The sequence below is a fragment of the Otolemur garnettii genome, unplaced genomic scaffold (assembly GCF_000181295.1).
Source record: "Otolemur garnettii isolate 467f Iridium unplaced genomic scaffold, OtoGar3 scaffold00153, whole genome shotgun sequence".
In the NCBI taxonomy this organism is placed as follows: domain Eukaryota; kingdom Metazoa; phylum Chordata; class Mammalia; order Primates; family Galagidae; genus Otolemur; species Otolemur garnettii.
Window position 1 is genome coordinate 1,077,544 of NW_003852548.1, and position 16,179 is coordinate 1,093,722.

Below are 16,179 nucleotides of genomic sequence, written 5' to 3' on the forward strand. Positions count from 1 at the left end.
CACTGAGGGTGGCAGGTTTAAAGCCAGCCCCAGCCAAACTGCACACACACAAAAAAAGAGAGCCTCAAGCTGTGGCCCTGGGTAGAATGCCATGGCATCACGCTCACAGCAACCTCTAACTCCTGGGCTTAAGCGATTCTCCTGCCTCAGCCTCCCAAGTAGCTGGGACTACAGGCACCCACCAAAATGCTCGGCTATATTTTGATTGTAGTTGTCATTGTTGTTTGGCGGGCCCAGGCTGAATTCAAACCTGCCAGCTCTGGTGTCTGTGGCTTACGTCTTAGCCGCCTGAGCTACAAGCGCCAAGCCAAGTTTATTGGTTTTTCAATTGAGGTGTAGGGGTGCAGGAGTGGAGAAGGTTGGGGAATAGTGGCTGGGGGTGGAGGGACTTGCTCTCTCCTAGAGCAGCTGTGCATGTCCTACTTTATTCACTGATGGTCTTTCTGATATTTGCAGAATCCCATTTTGTCAACTATCAACCCGTATAATCTGTTTGTTCTGTCTGCAGTGGGCTCGGGATGAGTTTGAAGGCCTCTTCAAGCAGCCAGCGGAAAATGTCAACCAGTACCTCACGTGAGTAACTCAGATGTCCCTCTCGTCCTATCCCCTGTCCACCAACCAGGGCAGCCTATTTGCTTTCCTTACCATAGTAGCACGTAGCACCAGGCATGTGTTTCAGATGAACTATGGAATGCTCAGACTTCTTCTTATTGGGGGTCAGCTTTCCGTAGAGAAATTAGGATTGCCCCAGAGCCGACTCCTGGGCCTAATGTGTAATCCTCTTCCTTTACACACTCCAATTCTTGATAGAGACCTCAAGTTTGTGGAACGGACATTGCGGCTGGCAGGTACCCAGCCATTGGAGGTGCTAGAGGCTGTGCAGCGTAGCCTAGTGCTACAACGACCACAGACCTGGGCTGACTGTGTGACTTGGGCCTGCCACCACTGGCACACCCAATACTCTAACAACATCCGGCAGCTGCTGCACAACTTCCCTCCTGACCAGGTAATACCCATTTGCTGGGTCCATTTGGCAGAAGGCATTTCCCTGAAATAGGAGCCTGCTGTGGGCTCTGGATGTGGCTCCTCCCACCTATTAGTCCAGCTGTGGTAGGTACTCTGATGCATGGGGAATCTCAAAAGAATAATTCCCTACTCCCTGTTTGAGCAAGAGACTTGGTTTCCTTTACCTGTAGTATGGGCTCAGTTATACCTGATTCCCAGTCAGAGCTGTAGGGATTATAGGGAAGAAACTGGGGAATTAAGAGCACAGGAGTCAGTATGGGTTTAAATCCTAGCCCTGTCTGAACTCAAGCAAGTCACATAACTTGTCTCTGTTCCTCTTTCCTCATCTGTGAAGCAGAAATAATAGTAATCCACCTCATGCAGGGTTTTCTGAGGATGAATTGGTATGTATTAAGTTAGTGCAGTGCCTAGTGATCCATGAGAGTTTATTAAATGGCTGGTTAGCACAAAATGAGTGCCCAGGAGTTGGTATTTATTTTCTCAGCCAGATATCTGATTCAGCCTGGCTTTGTACCTTCCATCTATAGGACCTACAATCCAGGTCTTTTGCGATGAGCCCCCTTCAAGTGCCAGCCAGGGATAGTGAGTAGGGGCACATCTGGGGCCAAGGTGAGGAGTCAGGATTGTCAGAGAGGTCTTCACTCTCAGGTCCCATTCCTCAAAAATCTCTCCATCCCTTAGCTTACAAGTTCGGGAGCCCCATTTTGGTCTGGGCCCAAACGATGTCCACACCCTCTCATTTTTGATGTCAACAACGTAAGTCTCCTCCCTGGGGTCAGGTGGAGGGCAAGTGGGTGGCAAGGAGGTGGCAGTTTCCCACATGAGGGCTGATAATGCTCACCCTTCCCTGCCCTGCCTCCTCCTAGCCCCTGCATCTGGACTATGTGATGGCTGCTGCCAACCTGTTTGCCCAGACCTACGGACTGACAGGCTCTCAGGACCGAGCTGCTGTTGCCACACTCCTGCAGTCTGTGCAGGTCCCTGAGTTCACCCCCAAGTCCGGTGTCAAGATCCATGTTTCTGACCAGGAGCTACAGAGCGCCAATGCTTCTGTTGGTGAGGGTGTTTGGCCATTTGGCCAGACGTCACCACCCCTACTTGTCCCTGGCCTAGTCCAGGCTTCCCACCAGTCCTTTACCCCTGACTCTGTGACTCCAGGCATGAGGCTTACCCAGACCTTCTTTGAGCTTCCCTTTCTTTGTGACATGAAGAGGGTCGGTTGGGGGCAAATTATCTCCCTCCCTCCCTCCCTCCTTTTCCACTCTTTGGTCCTCAGGAGAATGAGCTGTTTGTTTCTCTTGCTCTATGTGTATTTGCCTTGGTTTTGTTCTTTCTTCTGCCGCTTCCTGATCTGTTCTTCTAGGTGGTATGATCTCTCTACCAGTTCATCTCCTTCCAAATCTGCCTTCATCTCTCCATTCGTACAGCTACTCCCATGCTTCTCTATATGCATCTTTACCCTCCATAATTTTGGGCTACAGTTTGGTGATCCCTTGATCTATATATATGTACCTCCCCTCCCTGTCTGTGCCTGTAATGTATCTGTAGCTATGTAATTCTCCTTTCACTTCCGTTTATCTCCCATCTCCCCTTCCATGTCTCTGTCTCCCATCATCACCATATATTTCTTCCATCTTTCTCCTTCCACCTGTCTCACCTTTCATATATACCTCCACTCTCCCCTTTGCATATCTTTTCCATTTTTCCTTCCATATCTTTCCTCTATATCCACATCTGTATGCTTTCCCCCAACTTCCCCTCTGTCCCCTGTATCCTCCTCCATTGTCTCCCCATCTCCCTGTACACCATTTTCCTCAAGGATCTGTACTTCTCCCATCTTGATCTCCATTTCCACTTTCTCCTACCATCTTTATTTCTGTTGTTCTTCAGTGTCTCTAGAGAGATTTCTCTTGATAGCTTCACCTCTTTCTGTGTTTTTTTCAGGTTTGTACTCTGTTCTCCTATTCTACCTTTTGCCCTTGCACCTCTTCTCTCCCAGGATGTCTCTCCTTCCTAAATCTTTTTTCTGCATGAATACCTTTTGCTCCGCCCTGGGCTCCTGTTTCCACTTAAGATCCTGGCCCTAGGCTCGGCGCCTGTGGCTCAAGTGGCTAAGGCCCCAGCTACCTACACCTAAGGTGGCGGGTTCAAATCCAACCCAGGCCCACCAAACAATGACGGTTGCAACCAAAAAATAGCCAGGCGTTGCGGCCGGCACCTGTGGTCCCAGCTACTTGGGAGGCTGAGGCAGGAGACTCACTTGAGCCCAGGAGTGGGAGGTTGCTGTGAGCTGTGATGCTACAGCACTCTACACAGGGGGATAGCTTGAGGCTCTGTCTCAAAAAAAAAAAGAAAAAAAGATCGATCCTGGTCCTAGATCTCAAGGAACTGATAGTGTTCCTTTCTTCATGCAGATGACAGCCGTCTAGAGGAGCTCAAAACCACACTGCCTAGCCCAGACAAGCTCCCTGGATTCAAGATGTACCCCATCGACTTTGAGAAGGTGCTTGGGGGGAGGGCCTTAGGCAGGGCAGGTTGTTGAGCTGAACACAGGCTGAGAGAATAGGTCTCTGGGGATCAGGACCCAGCTCCAGGTCTTTGTGGGGATCAGATCAAGGGCCTGCCACGTGGCTCTGAATGAATAGATGCTCCCAACCATCCCTTTGTCATCTGGGAAAGTCCAGCAGATAATTGGAGTGGTGGGTACTTGTGTCCCTAGAGGCCAGGAAATTTCTTCCTCATTTGTTCCTCTTGTCACTTATAACAGGATGATGATAGCAACTTCCATATGGATTTTATTGTGGCTGCATCTAACCTCCGGGCTGAAAACTATGATATTCCCCCTGCAGACCGGCACAAGGTAAGGGGAATCTAGATCTGACATTCTGTCTCCTTCCAGGTTTGAGTTCCATTCAGGCTCCTGTGTAGCCCTTAAAACTCTTGCAACTTAAACTTCCTTGGTCCTTTCCTATCTCATAGAGTAAGCTGATTGCAGGGAAGATCATCCCAGCCATTGCCACAACCACAGCAGCTGTGGTTGGCCTTGTGTGTCTGGAGCTGTACAAGGTAGTGCAGGGGCACCGACAGCTTGACTCCTACAAGAATGGTTTCCTCAACTTGGCCCTGCCCTTCTTCGGTTTCTCTGAACCCCTTGCTGCACCACGTCACCAGGTGAGGACCTACATCGGGAGGGAGGTTTATGAGTGGGTGCATCTCTGCAGAGATGGTTCAAGTTTACATCATACCCTGTCACCAGGTGAGGGTTTCAGTCTATTTGTACTTAACTGTTTTTGTGCACCCTTTGTTCATTTATAAGAGTGCCCATAAATTTTTTTTTTTTTTTGGAGACAGCCTCAAGCTGTCCCCCTGGGTAGAGTGCTGTGGCATCACAGCTCACAGCAACCTCCACTCCTGGGCTCAAGGGAGTCTCCTGCCTCAGCCTCCCAAGTAGCTGGGACTACAGGCACACACCACAATGCCCGGCTATTTTTTGGTTGCAGCCGTCATTGTTATTTGGTGGCCCAGGCTGGATTCAAACCCACCACCTTAGGTGTATGTGGCTGGCGCCTTAGCCGCTTGAGCCACAGGCGCTGAGCCTATGTGCAGATTTTAAATGGATGACTATTTTATTTTTTTGGAATGCTTGCCATGCTAAGTGCTTTACTTGTTTTAGTCATTAATTCCCTCAAATGTTTAGCACTTACTATGTGCTATAGGTATGTTCTTTTCTAGGTGCTAAGGTTATATCTATCAAATAGATTATATAAATGACATGTTAAATGATTTTGGAACCAAAAAAGGATAAGGAAGGCTTGAAAATTACCAGAGAGGGTGTGAGGGGATGGGTTTGGTTTATTTTTTTTTAGACAGAGTTCACTATATGGCCCTCGGTAGAGTGCTGTGACATCACAGCTCACAGCAACCTCCAACTCTTGGGCTTAAGTGATTCTCTTGCCTCAGCCTCCCAAGTAGCTGGGACCACAAGCGCCCGCTACATACAACACCTGGCTACTTTTTGGTTGTAGTTGGCATTATTGTTTGGGCGGCTGGGGTTGGATTTGAAACTGCCAGCTCTGGTGTATGTGGCTGGTGCCCTAGCCTCTGAGCTACGGGTGCTGAGCTGAATTTTTTTTTTTTTGAGACAGAGCCTCACTTTGTTGCCCTCAGTGAGTGAGTGCTGTGGCATCACAGCTCATGGCAACCTGAAACTCTTGGGCTTAAGAGTTTATCTTGCCTCAGCCTGCCTAGTAGTGGGAACTACAGGTGCCCGCCACACTGCCTAGCTATTTTTAGAGATGAGGTCTCCCTCTGACTCAGGCTGGTCTTGAACCCATGAGCTAAGGCAGTCCACCCATCTCAGCTTCCCAGAGTACTACAGGCATGTGCCACTGTACTTCGTGGGTTTGGGGTTTTTGTTTTTTGTTTTTTTTTTTTGAGACAGAGCCTCAAGCTGTCCCCCTGGGTAGAATGCCATGACATCACAACTTACAGCAACCTCCAACTCCTGGGCTCAAGCGAGTCTCCTGCCTTAGCCTCCCAAGTAGCTGGGACCACAGGCGCCCGCCTCAACACCCAGCTATTTTTTTGGTTGCAGCCGTGGTTGTTTGGTGGGCCCAGGCTGGATTTGAACCTGCCACTTAAGGTGTATATGGCTGGCGCGTTAGCCACTTGAGCCACAGGCGCCGAGCTGGGTTTGGGTTTTTAAATGTGGAATAGTCTCAAAAGGCCTTGCTGAAAGATGTTATTTGAGTTCAGACTTGGGAGGTGAGGGAGCAAGTGATACAGGCTTGGTGGTGGGTGGGGATACATTCCAGGTAGAGAGACCAGTCCTTGCAAGGGTACTGAGGTAGGGTTTGGGGTGTACCAGGCGTGTTTGAGGAATAAAAAGTGGGCAGGACTAAGTGAGATTAGAGTAGAAGATGAGAAGAAAATAGGATTCCAGTGGTGTAGGGCTTTGTCAGTTGTCATAAAGGTTTCAGTGTTTGCTCAGAGTCAAAGAGGGTTTTGAACAAAAGAGGTTTGTGATCTGACTTAGCATGTCTGCATGTGTGGAGGGGGAATGGAGACAGACGGGGGCTGGACCCTCTGGGGTAGCCTCTGCCCTAGTCTCTTCTTGTTGCACAGTACTATAACCAGGAGTGGACATTGTGGGATCGCTTTGAGGTACAGGGACTACAGCCTAATGGTGAAGAGATGACCCTGAAACAGTTCCTTGACTACTTTAAGGTAAGGTTTCTTCCTTACTCTTTTACTACATCTGGGGGGCAAGGTGTCCAGCTAATTTGCTGGCCTGCCCACCCTCATGACACTGCTGTCTCCCCCAACCTCCCTTTCCAGACAGAGCACAAATTAGAGATCACTATGCTGTCCCAGGGCGTATCCATGCTCTATTCTTTCTTCATGCCAGCCGCCAAGCTTAAGGAACGGTTGGATCAACCGTGAGTTGACCAGTGGGCAGGCTCAGGGAGCCTCCACTTCTAGCTGTCTCACTCTTGTTTACTGTCCTTCACTTCCTCTGCCCTCTCCTACCTGTTCTTCCTCTCTTGCTTTCTGCCTTCCTAACCCTGCACTCTACCCCCTACTCCTAGGATGACAGAAATTGTAAGCCGTGTGTCGAAGCGAAAGCTGGGCCGCCATGTGCGGGCGCTGGTGCTTGAGCTGTGCTGCAACGACGAGACCGGCGAGGATGTTGAGGTTCCCTATGTACGATATACCATCCGCTGACCCCCATCTGCTCCTCTAGGCTGGCCCCAGTCCATCCCTCTCCAGACCCCTTCCAATCCAAGGCTCCTGTTTGGTTGCAGGCAGTGGCCCAGCTAGCCAAGCTTGGTGTTCCCTTGTCATCCCCCTACCTGAACCCATCCAGCCGCTGCTTTTTACCTTGTTTGGAACCTGAATCCTAATAAAGAATTATAAACCCTGATGTGGCCTGGGGCTTCCTGGAGCTGTCTGGTTTAGATGGTAACCCAAAGGGCTCACCCCTACCCCAGCTGCCAGTTTCCCAGACAGAGAAATGTGGGAGTTGCCACCTCTCCTGTCCTCTGTTTCCAAAGAGATGGAGGCACATGTGAGGCCATAGAGAGCAGGTACCTTGGTTTATGTTTGACTTTATTATTTGAGCTGGGTTCACCTCTTCTCTTTTCCATGTCCTGACTCCTCCTTTGTAAAGAGGAAAGTTCTGGTGACCAGGCTGCCAGAGTTTGGTCAGAATGTTTTATGTCCTTGGGGCAGATCTCTTCCCAGCTGGCTCAAACCACTCAGACTTTGGATGGGCCTATACAATCATAGTTCCCAGCACCATACCTATTAATGCTCTTGGTTCAACTAACCTGCTGCAGGGGAGCTTGAACATCTCTGCTGGCCTGAGGAATGCCAGTGCCTTTACGCATACTTTGCAGCTTTTATGGAAATACTTGGCTGAGAACATCTGTATAAGAAAAGCCCCTTCTTTAAATGCATCAATGTACACAGTTATGATTTAATAAAGGAAAAAAAATGAAAAAAAAAGAAAAGCCCCTTCTTGCTTCACCCTGCCCCCTTAGCCCCACGTCTGCCTTTACTCCCCTTGAAGGTCCTAAGGCCTCTTGGAGAGGAGAGCTGGCTTTAGGAGCTGAGGGAATTGTTCACTGCAAAGAGCAAAAAGCAGGAGGCTCACCATGAACCTCACCAGGACTGCAGAGGTGTTGTGCCCTATCCAGGGTGCTAAGGTTATATCTATCAAATATAGATAGATATTTGGGCTTTGGTTTTAGTACTCAAGGCAAACACCAGTCTGCCTGGTCACTTGTACATCTGTGCCTTCCTCCATTAATACTGGCTTCTGGAGCCCAAGATTTGCATTCATACCTCTGCCCCTCACCTAACCAGACAATATTTTTCTATCCTACTTAGAAAAAAGATCTGTGGCTCAAGCAGATCTGGTGCCAGCCATATACACCTAAGCTGGTGGGTTCAAATCCAGCCTAGGCCCATCAAACAACAATGATGGCTGCAACCAAAAAATAATCGGGCTTTGTGGCGGGTGCCTGTAGTCCCAGCTACTTGGGAGGTGGAGGCAGGAGAATCGCTTGAACCCAGGAGTTGGAGGTTGCTGTGAGCTGTGACACTATAGCACTCTACCCAGGGCGACGGCTTGAGCCTCTGTCTCAAGAAAAAAAGAAACAAGATCATTTCTCCACTCATATCTGAGGGGAATAGCTCAACCTGTCTCTGAACCTGACCCCATGCCCCTCATTGCCTGTGCCACATTTACTGCTTCATAGGGCACTTCTAGGCTCTAGGCTTTGCGCACCTCCCTCTCATGACCATTTTTTTTAAACAGTCTAAGTCACCCTTGGTAGAGTGCAGTGTCATCACAGCTCACAGCAACCTCAAACTTGGGTTCAAGTGATCCCCTTGTCTCAGCCTCCCAAGTAGCTGGGATTACAGGCACCCGCTACAATGCCCAACTATTCTTTTTTTTGTTTCAGTTGTTTAGCTGGCCTGGGCTGGGTTCGAACCCACCAGCCTGGGTGTATGTGGCTAATGCCCTACCCATTGAGCTATGGGTGCTGCCCATGACCATTTGTTCTTGGCCTGCTCTGGGTGATTTAATCTTTCCATAGTTTCTATCTCTCATCACCCTGGGTAGAGTGCTGTGGCATCATAGCTTACTGGAGACCAAACCCTTGGGCTCAAGTGATCCTCTTGCTTCAGCCTCCAGAGTAGCTGAGACATAGGCACCTGCCACGACATGGGCTAGTTTTTTCTATTTTTAGTAGAGATGGGGTCTCGATCTTGCTTAGGTTGGACTTGAACTCCTGAGCTCAAGCAATCCACCCTCCTTGGCCTCCTAGAGTGCTAGGATTATAGGAGTGAGCCATTGTGCCCAGCCTGCTGTAGTTCCTTCTTTGCCACCAGGACACTGGGAACAGAAATTCATACATCTGGTATTTATTTACCTTGATGCTAGCTGTCAAGGTCAAGTGGAGAAGTTTCCCCATCAAAGGAACTTTCCCATTATTATTGCTCCAGAGTACCCCAGACATCTCACACCTCTGTCCACTGTCCCCACCATTACAGCTGTTGAGGCTTGCACACAAATTTTGTTCTACCACCTTTCTCTACTATCTCAGCTCCTTCACTGGTATACTTCCTTAATTATGGCTTCTGACTCTCCACATAACTTCTTCACCACCAAAGCTCCTGTATCCCCTTGATACCTTATTTGTACCTGACACCCTTCTCCATCAAAACCAGCTTCGGGTCACCTATGAATCTTGGTTGCATCTTAGTCACCCCAAACATAAATACCATGTTTGTCTACCATTACATCAGCCAGAGGCTCATGGGAGGCCAGGGCTCAGGAGGCAGGGGTTGGGTCACTGCACTGAGCCCCCTGTACCTAGAGGGCACAAAGGACAGAGTGGAACAAGGGTTCCTCCTTTTGTCACTGCCTGGAACTATTTACCTACCATTTAGGCATTCAACAAACATTTGTTGAGTGCTGTGTGCCAGGCACTTTCTAGACATTGAGACAAAACAGTGGACAAAACAAAGATCTCTGTCCTCCTGGAAACAGCAAGTGCAAAGTCCCTGAGGCCGGACTGGGCCTACCTTATTTAGGAACAGCTAGCTACAAAGGAAGCTAGTATGGCTAAAGTGAGAGAAAGGGTAAGAGATGAGGTCAGTTAAGTGACAGACACAGTCTTTTTTTTTTCTTTTTTTGAGACAGTCTCACTTTGTCGCCCTCGGTAGAGAGCGGTGGCATCATAGCTCACAGCAACCTCTAACTCTTCGGTTCAAGCGATTCCCTTGCCTCAGCCTCCTAAGTAGCTGGGACTGTAGGCACCCATCACAACGCTCAGCTATGGCAGACACAATCTTCTAGGCTGCAGTAAAGACTTGCCTTTGTCAGGGCTGGGTGCACTGGCTCACACCTGTAATCCTACCACTCTGGGAGGCCAAGGAGGGTGGGTTGCTTGAGCTCATGAGTCTGAGACCAGCCAGATCAAAAGCGAGACCCCATCTCTACAAAAAATAGAAAAACAGGCAAGAGGATCGCTTGAGACCGAGTTGCAGGTTGCTGTGAGCTACGACGCCAGGGCACTCTACCCAGGGTGACGGCTTGAGACTCTTGTCTCAAAAAAAAAAAAAAAATTTGTCTTTGTCAAGTATTTACACTTCCATCATGGCCCAAAAAATCCTCGCTAATAAAATCTTACTGAAAATCGTAACCGGTGTGACCAGGGTCGCCATAAAGGGAAACCCAGAAGAGATGGGGAGGCCATCTTTGAACTGGGGTTCCAGAATGTCTGCCGAAGGCTGCAGCCATTTGAGCAGGATTTGGGAATAGTGTAGGAGTTTACCAGGAAGAGAGAAGTGAAGGATAAGGTCTACTTGGTGGCTTGGCACACAATAAGAGCCAGATTAAAAAAAAAGAAAAAAAGCCAGTTGAGCGCCTGTAATCTTAGCCCTCTGGGAAGCTGAGGCCGGTGGATTGCTGGAGCTCACAAGTTCGAGACCAGCCTGAGCAAAAGCGAGACCCCCGTCTCTACTAAAAATAGAAAAATTGAGGCAAGAAGATCGCTTGAGCCCGAGTTGGAGGTTGCTGTGAGCTATGACACTATGGCACTCTACCCAGGGTGACAGCTTGAGACTCTGTCTCAAAAAAAAAAAGGAAGCCAAGCTCAGCGCCAGTAGTACAGTGGTTACGGCGCCGACCACATGCACCGAGGCTGGCAGGTTCAAACCCAGCCCCTGCCAGCTTGACGCTGTGGCGGGCGCCTGTAGTCCCAACCACTTGGTAGGCTGAGGCAAGAGAATCACTTAAGCCCAAGAGTTGGAGAAGCTGTGATGCCACAGCACTCTACCGAGGGCGACATAATGAGTCTGTCTCAAAAAAAACAGCCACAGATCGAGGGAGCCAAGGGCTGTAGCCAGCAAGAAGCGGCAGTAAGAGGTGGCAGGAAAACCCAATTCAGGGTGAATTCGGAAATACTAGCGTGAGGCAGAAAAATGCTCTGCCCATCCAAAGTTCCAAGCATGCGCAGTAACAAAACCCGCCCTTCTAAAGGTCCGCCTTTCTTCCCGGTCGTCTCAGCCTAAGCTCCACCCCCAAGAGGCCCGCTTTAGGAAAAAGGGGCTTTAAAAGCCGGACAAAACCCGATTGAAAACTCTTTTGACCAATCACCTTGCAGAATATTCGGCCTATAGTGAAATACAAGCTCAGAACAAAAAGGAGGCGCCCCCCCAATAAAAACCAATGAAAACCGGGCGAGGGCAGGGAGAGCAAAATCACGCCTCTTCAACTTTGTCACGCCCTTCATTCTTGCGTTGCCTCACAACAGGGAGCAAATCCGATTGGCCGGGTGGCAACCTAAGAGGGCGGGGCTGCACGCGAGCACAGTGGGAAAGAGCTAGCGGTGGAGGGGGTCGGTTGGGCGGGGTTACACCGACCTATCTAATATGGTAAAAGCCAATGATTATCCAGGCTGCCTCCCCTAGAAAAGTCATCTTCTCGCGAACCTTTAAAATTCCTGTCTTCCAAGGCACCTCAAGAGACTAGAGCTGACTGCCTCATTTGTCTTTTTCCTTCTTGCAAAAAAGTCCCGTTTGCCACCATGGGGATGTACCAAGTAAGACCGAATAGGGGAAGCGAGTGGTGACCAGAACGACTGGTTACGGCTGCCGTACACCGCAGCACTAGCAAACTTCTAGCAAGATCGGAACCGAGTATTAAACAGCCTCTACACTTCCTCCTGGCGCCGTTTCAGGGCCGCCGCCACATTCCCTTGTGGGCGCGCAATGGACGCGCCCCCGCCCGCTGCGGACGGGTCTTTTGGTACAGCCAGTCCGAGGTGAGTCCCCTCCTTCCCTACTTCACTCCTTCCAGCGCGTGCGTGCGCATGCGCGGAGCGCGGCGCGCGCGGCGGTTGGGCTGTCGGCTATTCGGCGTTGAGATCCCCGAAGTCTCCGCAAGCAGCCGGCTTTGAGCCGCGAGCCGCCGTGAGCACTCGGATTCGAGCCGGCGCCAACGAGCCCGGGGGCATCGCCCGCAGCGGCCAAGCTCATGGCCGGCTGAGCGGGACGCCGCCTCCGCCTCAGCCACCGCCGCCGCCGCCGCCTCCTCAGCCGGCGGCGGCCCGGGCCCAGCAGCCATGGCCGAAGACTACTGGGACGGGCGCCTGCGGCGAACAGGAGGAGAAGGAGGTCGCGCGGCCTCAGCCCGGGCCGCCGCCCCAGGCGCCGCCGCGCCGGCCCCGCGGCTCTGAGGCTGCTCGCGCGCCCCCGCCGGTGAGCGCGTTCCCGAGTTGTGGGGAGGGGGCTAGCCCTCTTACAGAAGGAACCCCAACCCCTCACGGTACCCGGGGGTCTGTGCAACCTGGTTCGCAGGTGCCCCCTCCCCCGGCGAGTTTCCCAGAGTGCATCGGAGCGGGGGTCATTTGGGGCCTCCCTGACCTTGGCCCCGCCCTGGGTCCGTCCTGGAAGCCGGGGATGGGAAGTGTTAGGGGTGCTAATGGGGAGCAGGTTGATCGAAGGACCAAAGAGTGTGGAAGTGGGTGGTACAGTGAGAAACATTCCTGGTTTGCTAAAGGGGGTCTGAGCTGTACAGGGGTTGGAGCATGTGGTGATAAGCCTTATGGCTGTGTAAGAGGCTGTGTAAGGTTTAGGGCCCAGTGTGTGCTAATGGAAGGGGGAGCACAGGGCAGGCGAGGCACCTGAGTGCGTATAATAGGGAGTAGAGTGTCGGAGAAGTTCCAAGACACGCTAATAGGGGTTATGGCTGTAGACAAACCCAATGTATATTAATAGGGGATAGGGTAGTAGAGGTACCAGAATGTGCGCTAATAGGATCAGGGCCGTGAGGCCTCCTATGTGGTGATGACGATCGGGATGGTGTTAATGCTATGTGTGTTTGTCCGTGAGGGGCTGCGGTGTGTGAAGTACAGGGTGTGCTTCTGGAGGGCAGGTACTTGAAGGTTTCCAGTGCTGTGTCTGTGCTAATGGGCGTCATGACTGCAGAAGTGTGCATGTGGTAATAAAGGTCTGGGTCATGTGAGGCCCAGTATATGCTAATGGGGTCAGAGTGGTGGAGAGATCTGAGGTTGTATAATGGGGGCAGGATGGTGGTAGACCTGAGCCTGCGCTGATATCAGAATTGTGAGGAGTGGGCAAGGGGTGGTAGTGAGGGAAGGGCCTTAGCCCTGTTAAGAGGTTAAGTGCACAAAGTGTCAAAGTGGAGTATGTCTGTGAACACAGGGAATGTAAGATTCCAGGACATCCTAGAAAGGGGGCAGGATAATATATAAAGTTCTAGATGCTGCTAATGTAGGTTTAGAACCATAGGGGCATATAAATGTGTGCCATTGAGGGGAAAATCAGAGCAGTGTGATACCTGGGATATGCTAATGAGCATCAGAACATTTTGAAGACTGTGTTCATGAGTTTCCTGGGGAGTGCTAATGGGGAAAGCTATGGAAGGGATCTAGTGTGCAATAAGGGGGATCAGGGATATGGAAGGGATCCAAGTGTGAACCAACAGGGATTACAGCTGTGGATGGGTTGAAACAAAGAGAAGCAGAGGACAGAAATATGTGATCCAGGTGTACTAACATGGATTAGAGCCATGGAGGGCTGAAGTGTGGGCTAATAGGAGCCAGGGCTGACTGAAGACCTGCATGCATTAATGTGTGTCAGGACATTATAAAAGTGTGTGGGTGTGTGGGCTGAGCAAGGGTTCAGGGTGTGCTTGTGGGAGGCAGGACTGTGAGGTCCAGTATATGCTAATAGAGGTCAGGGTAGAGTGAAGGTCCAGCTTGTGTTGATGGAGGGGAAAGGGTAGTAGAAGAAAGGGAATGGATGTTAATGATGGCTCTTGCAATGAGGTGGCCTGAATGGGCAAAACTGGTCAAGGATCTTATCTGCAAGGTTCACTTTGGGTTAATGGGATTCAGGGCAGTGTGAAGGTCTAAGTGAGTGCTAATGTGGGGCAGCTGTAGAGTACCCCAAGTGCATGTTAATAGGGGTCAGAATCATAGAGGTGGAACAGTATGTTAATGTGGGGGAGTAGTCAGTGCTATGGAGAAGCTAACTGGTAGCTAGGCCAAGGACGGTCCCAAGAATGGTGGCAAGAGTTACCTAAAGAGGACTAAGTGTATGCTAACAGGATTCAGGCGATATTTCACAGCTTTGAATGCTGATGGGGAGATAAATGAGGAAATCATGGGTACTAATAGGGGTTAAGATGTAGTGAAGCCGCCTTAAGGGTCTAGTGTGTGCCAGTGGTGATCAGGACAGAATGAGGAGGTGTGTGTTTATGGGAGCAGTAGAGTGTGAGTTCTTAGTGGTTGGTGTGGTATGAAGTGGCAAGTATACTTGAGTATGAGAGTAGTTGAAGGATGGGTGTGTGTCATCAGAGATCAGGAAGGACGTGTACCCTTTTTGAGGTGAAATGGTATGTCCAGTTCCTCCCTTCCTCACTTACTCTGAAATCTAAAAAGCCTGTGGTTCAAGGAATAGAGCTCTGGCCCTAGCCAAAAACTGCAAAAATAAAAATGAAAAGCTCAAACAACTGAAATTATAATATTTAAAAGTCTTTCATATAAATGTTCAACTGTCTCTGTTCACAGGAGCCTGGCTGCCCTACCCCTTACCCTCATGATACATTTTCATTTTATTTTATTTTATTTTATTTTGAGACAGTCTCACCTTGTCGCCACTGGTAGAGTGCCTTGGCGTCACAGCAACCTCCAATTCCTGGGCTTAAGCGATTCTCTTGCCTCAGCCTCCCAAGTAGCTGGGACTACAGGTGACCGCCACCATGCCTGGCTATTTTTTTGGTTGTAGTTGTCACTGTTGTTTGGCAGGCCTAGGCCAGTGTATGTGGCTGGCGCCCTAGCCGCTGAGCTACAGGTCCAAGCCCATGATATGTTTTTATAGCCCATCTTCCTAAATCCCCATGTTCCAAGAATTCTGGAACATGTTACCAACCTTGGAGTTTCTAGTTAGAGGTCATGGACCCACAGCTCCTTCCACTCCCTGTCCATCTCACATTTGGCTCTACTTACAGAACTTCCCAGTCACTACCCCTATTCCATGTCACAACGTGCAAAGCAACTATGAATCTATGCCATATGGGGACACAAGGTAATCTTTGGGAACTTATCATGCTTTACCTTCCTCAGCCTTAGGTCTAGCGTTCGGCCTCCTAGGTCAGTATTTTTTCTTGTTATCCTGGGTTCTCTGTAGATGGATCTTATCCTCTGAGGTCTTCCTGCTAGGTTGGGCCCTCTATCCCTTGTGGGGGCAGTGAGTTTAGCCAGGCAGGAGCCAGGGGTGGTAACTGCTGGGTTAAGCACCTGATTTCAAGGTAACAGATGACCCATTTCTCTCCTCAAATCCAATCCCAGCCTCATCCTCAGGCTCCTATCTAGCACTACTTCCCTTGGGCCCCAGGCCATCTTAGGCCCTGCTGTGAGTCCAGATGGTCCTGGGCCAGGTCTTTACCCCTCCTTGCTGGCCTGAGGCCCAGGAGGAAGCAGAAGAAGGCTGGCCTAAGCCTTTTAGTTATTTCCTTCCCTTCTGCAGCCCATCTAAGTCATCTTCCTATTGGTGCCAGCTTCCCTGGGCCACCTCGTTTGGGGTTGTTCATGAGTAGTAGGGATTCACCACATCAGGAGGGGTTGGTCCTAGTCCCTCAGTCCCCTAATTTTCTCATTTTCTGCCGTAAGCACTTTTTGAGCATCTACTCTGTGTTACTATTCCAGGTCCTTAAAATATAGCTGTGAACTAAACAGAAATCTACCTGGCTGATCTAGTTGTGGCAGTGAGGAGACAAATAGTAAAGAATAAAGAAACAAATAATTAGATAGTATCATTTCTGAGGAGGTGATAAGTGCTGGGGGATAATTGCCAAGGTGATAGAGCTCAGGATGGTTGAGTTTTAAATAGGGTTACTCATGAAAAAGTTGGCCTTTGAAAGGAAAGAGAATTGCTTAAGCCCAAGAGTTTGAGGTTGCTGTGAGCTGTGATGCTACAGCACTTTACAGAGGGTGACATAGTGAGACTCTGTCTCAAAAAAAAAAAATGACCTTTTAGCAGTGGCCCAAAGGTGATCAAGGGGAAGGTGAGACCCCAGGTAATGGGCCAATGGAGTAAAGTGAGCCACAGCCA

General features: G+C 50.0%; 2 protein-coding genes across 8 annotated transcripts in view; both read left to right on the forward strand.

The window, feature by feature from the left end:
* UBA1 (ubiquitin like modifier activating enzyme 1) overlaps positions 1–6,944 on the forward strand; it is a 25,566-nt gene extending 18,622 nt beyond the window's left edge. For all 4 annotated transcript variants that reach the window (XM_023519050.1, XM_012811291.2, XM_003799618.2 and 1 more), the window contains exons 17-26: positions 509–573; positions 811–1,006; positions 1,708–1,782; positions 1,893–2,082; positions 3,441–3,529; positions 3,794–3,886; positions 4,006–4,197; positions 6,151–6,252; positions 6,364–6,464; positions 6,615–6,944. In XM_023519050.1, the coding sequence (XP_023374818.1) occupies positions 509–573; positions 811–1,006; positions 1,708–1,782; positions 1,893–2,082; positions 3,441–3,529; positions 3,794–3,886; positions 4,006–4,197; positions 6,151–6,252; positions 6,364–6,464; positions 6,615–6,750 (1,239 nt within the window). In that variant the 3' untranslated portion in view covers positions 6,751–6,944. The remainder of the gene's footprint in view (positions 1–508; positions 574–810; positions 1,007–1,707; positions 1,783–1,892; positions 2,083–3,440; positions 3,530–3,793; positions 3,887–4,005; positions 4,198–6,150; positions 6,253–6,363; positions 6,465–6,614) is intronic.
* A 4,383-nt stretch (positions 6,945–11,327) lies between these two features.
* Positions 11,328–16,179, forward strand: part of CDK16 (cyclin dependent kinase 16) — a 14,503-nt gene continuing 9,651 nt past the window's right edge. For 2 of the 4 annotated variants that reach the window (XM_023519052.1, XM_012811296.1), the window contains exon 1: positions 11,884–12,300. The gene's annotated coding sequence lies outside the window, so the exon portion shown is untranslated. The other 2 variants (XM_012811297.1, XM_023519053.1) reach the window with 2 other exon arrangements.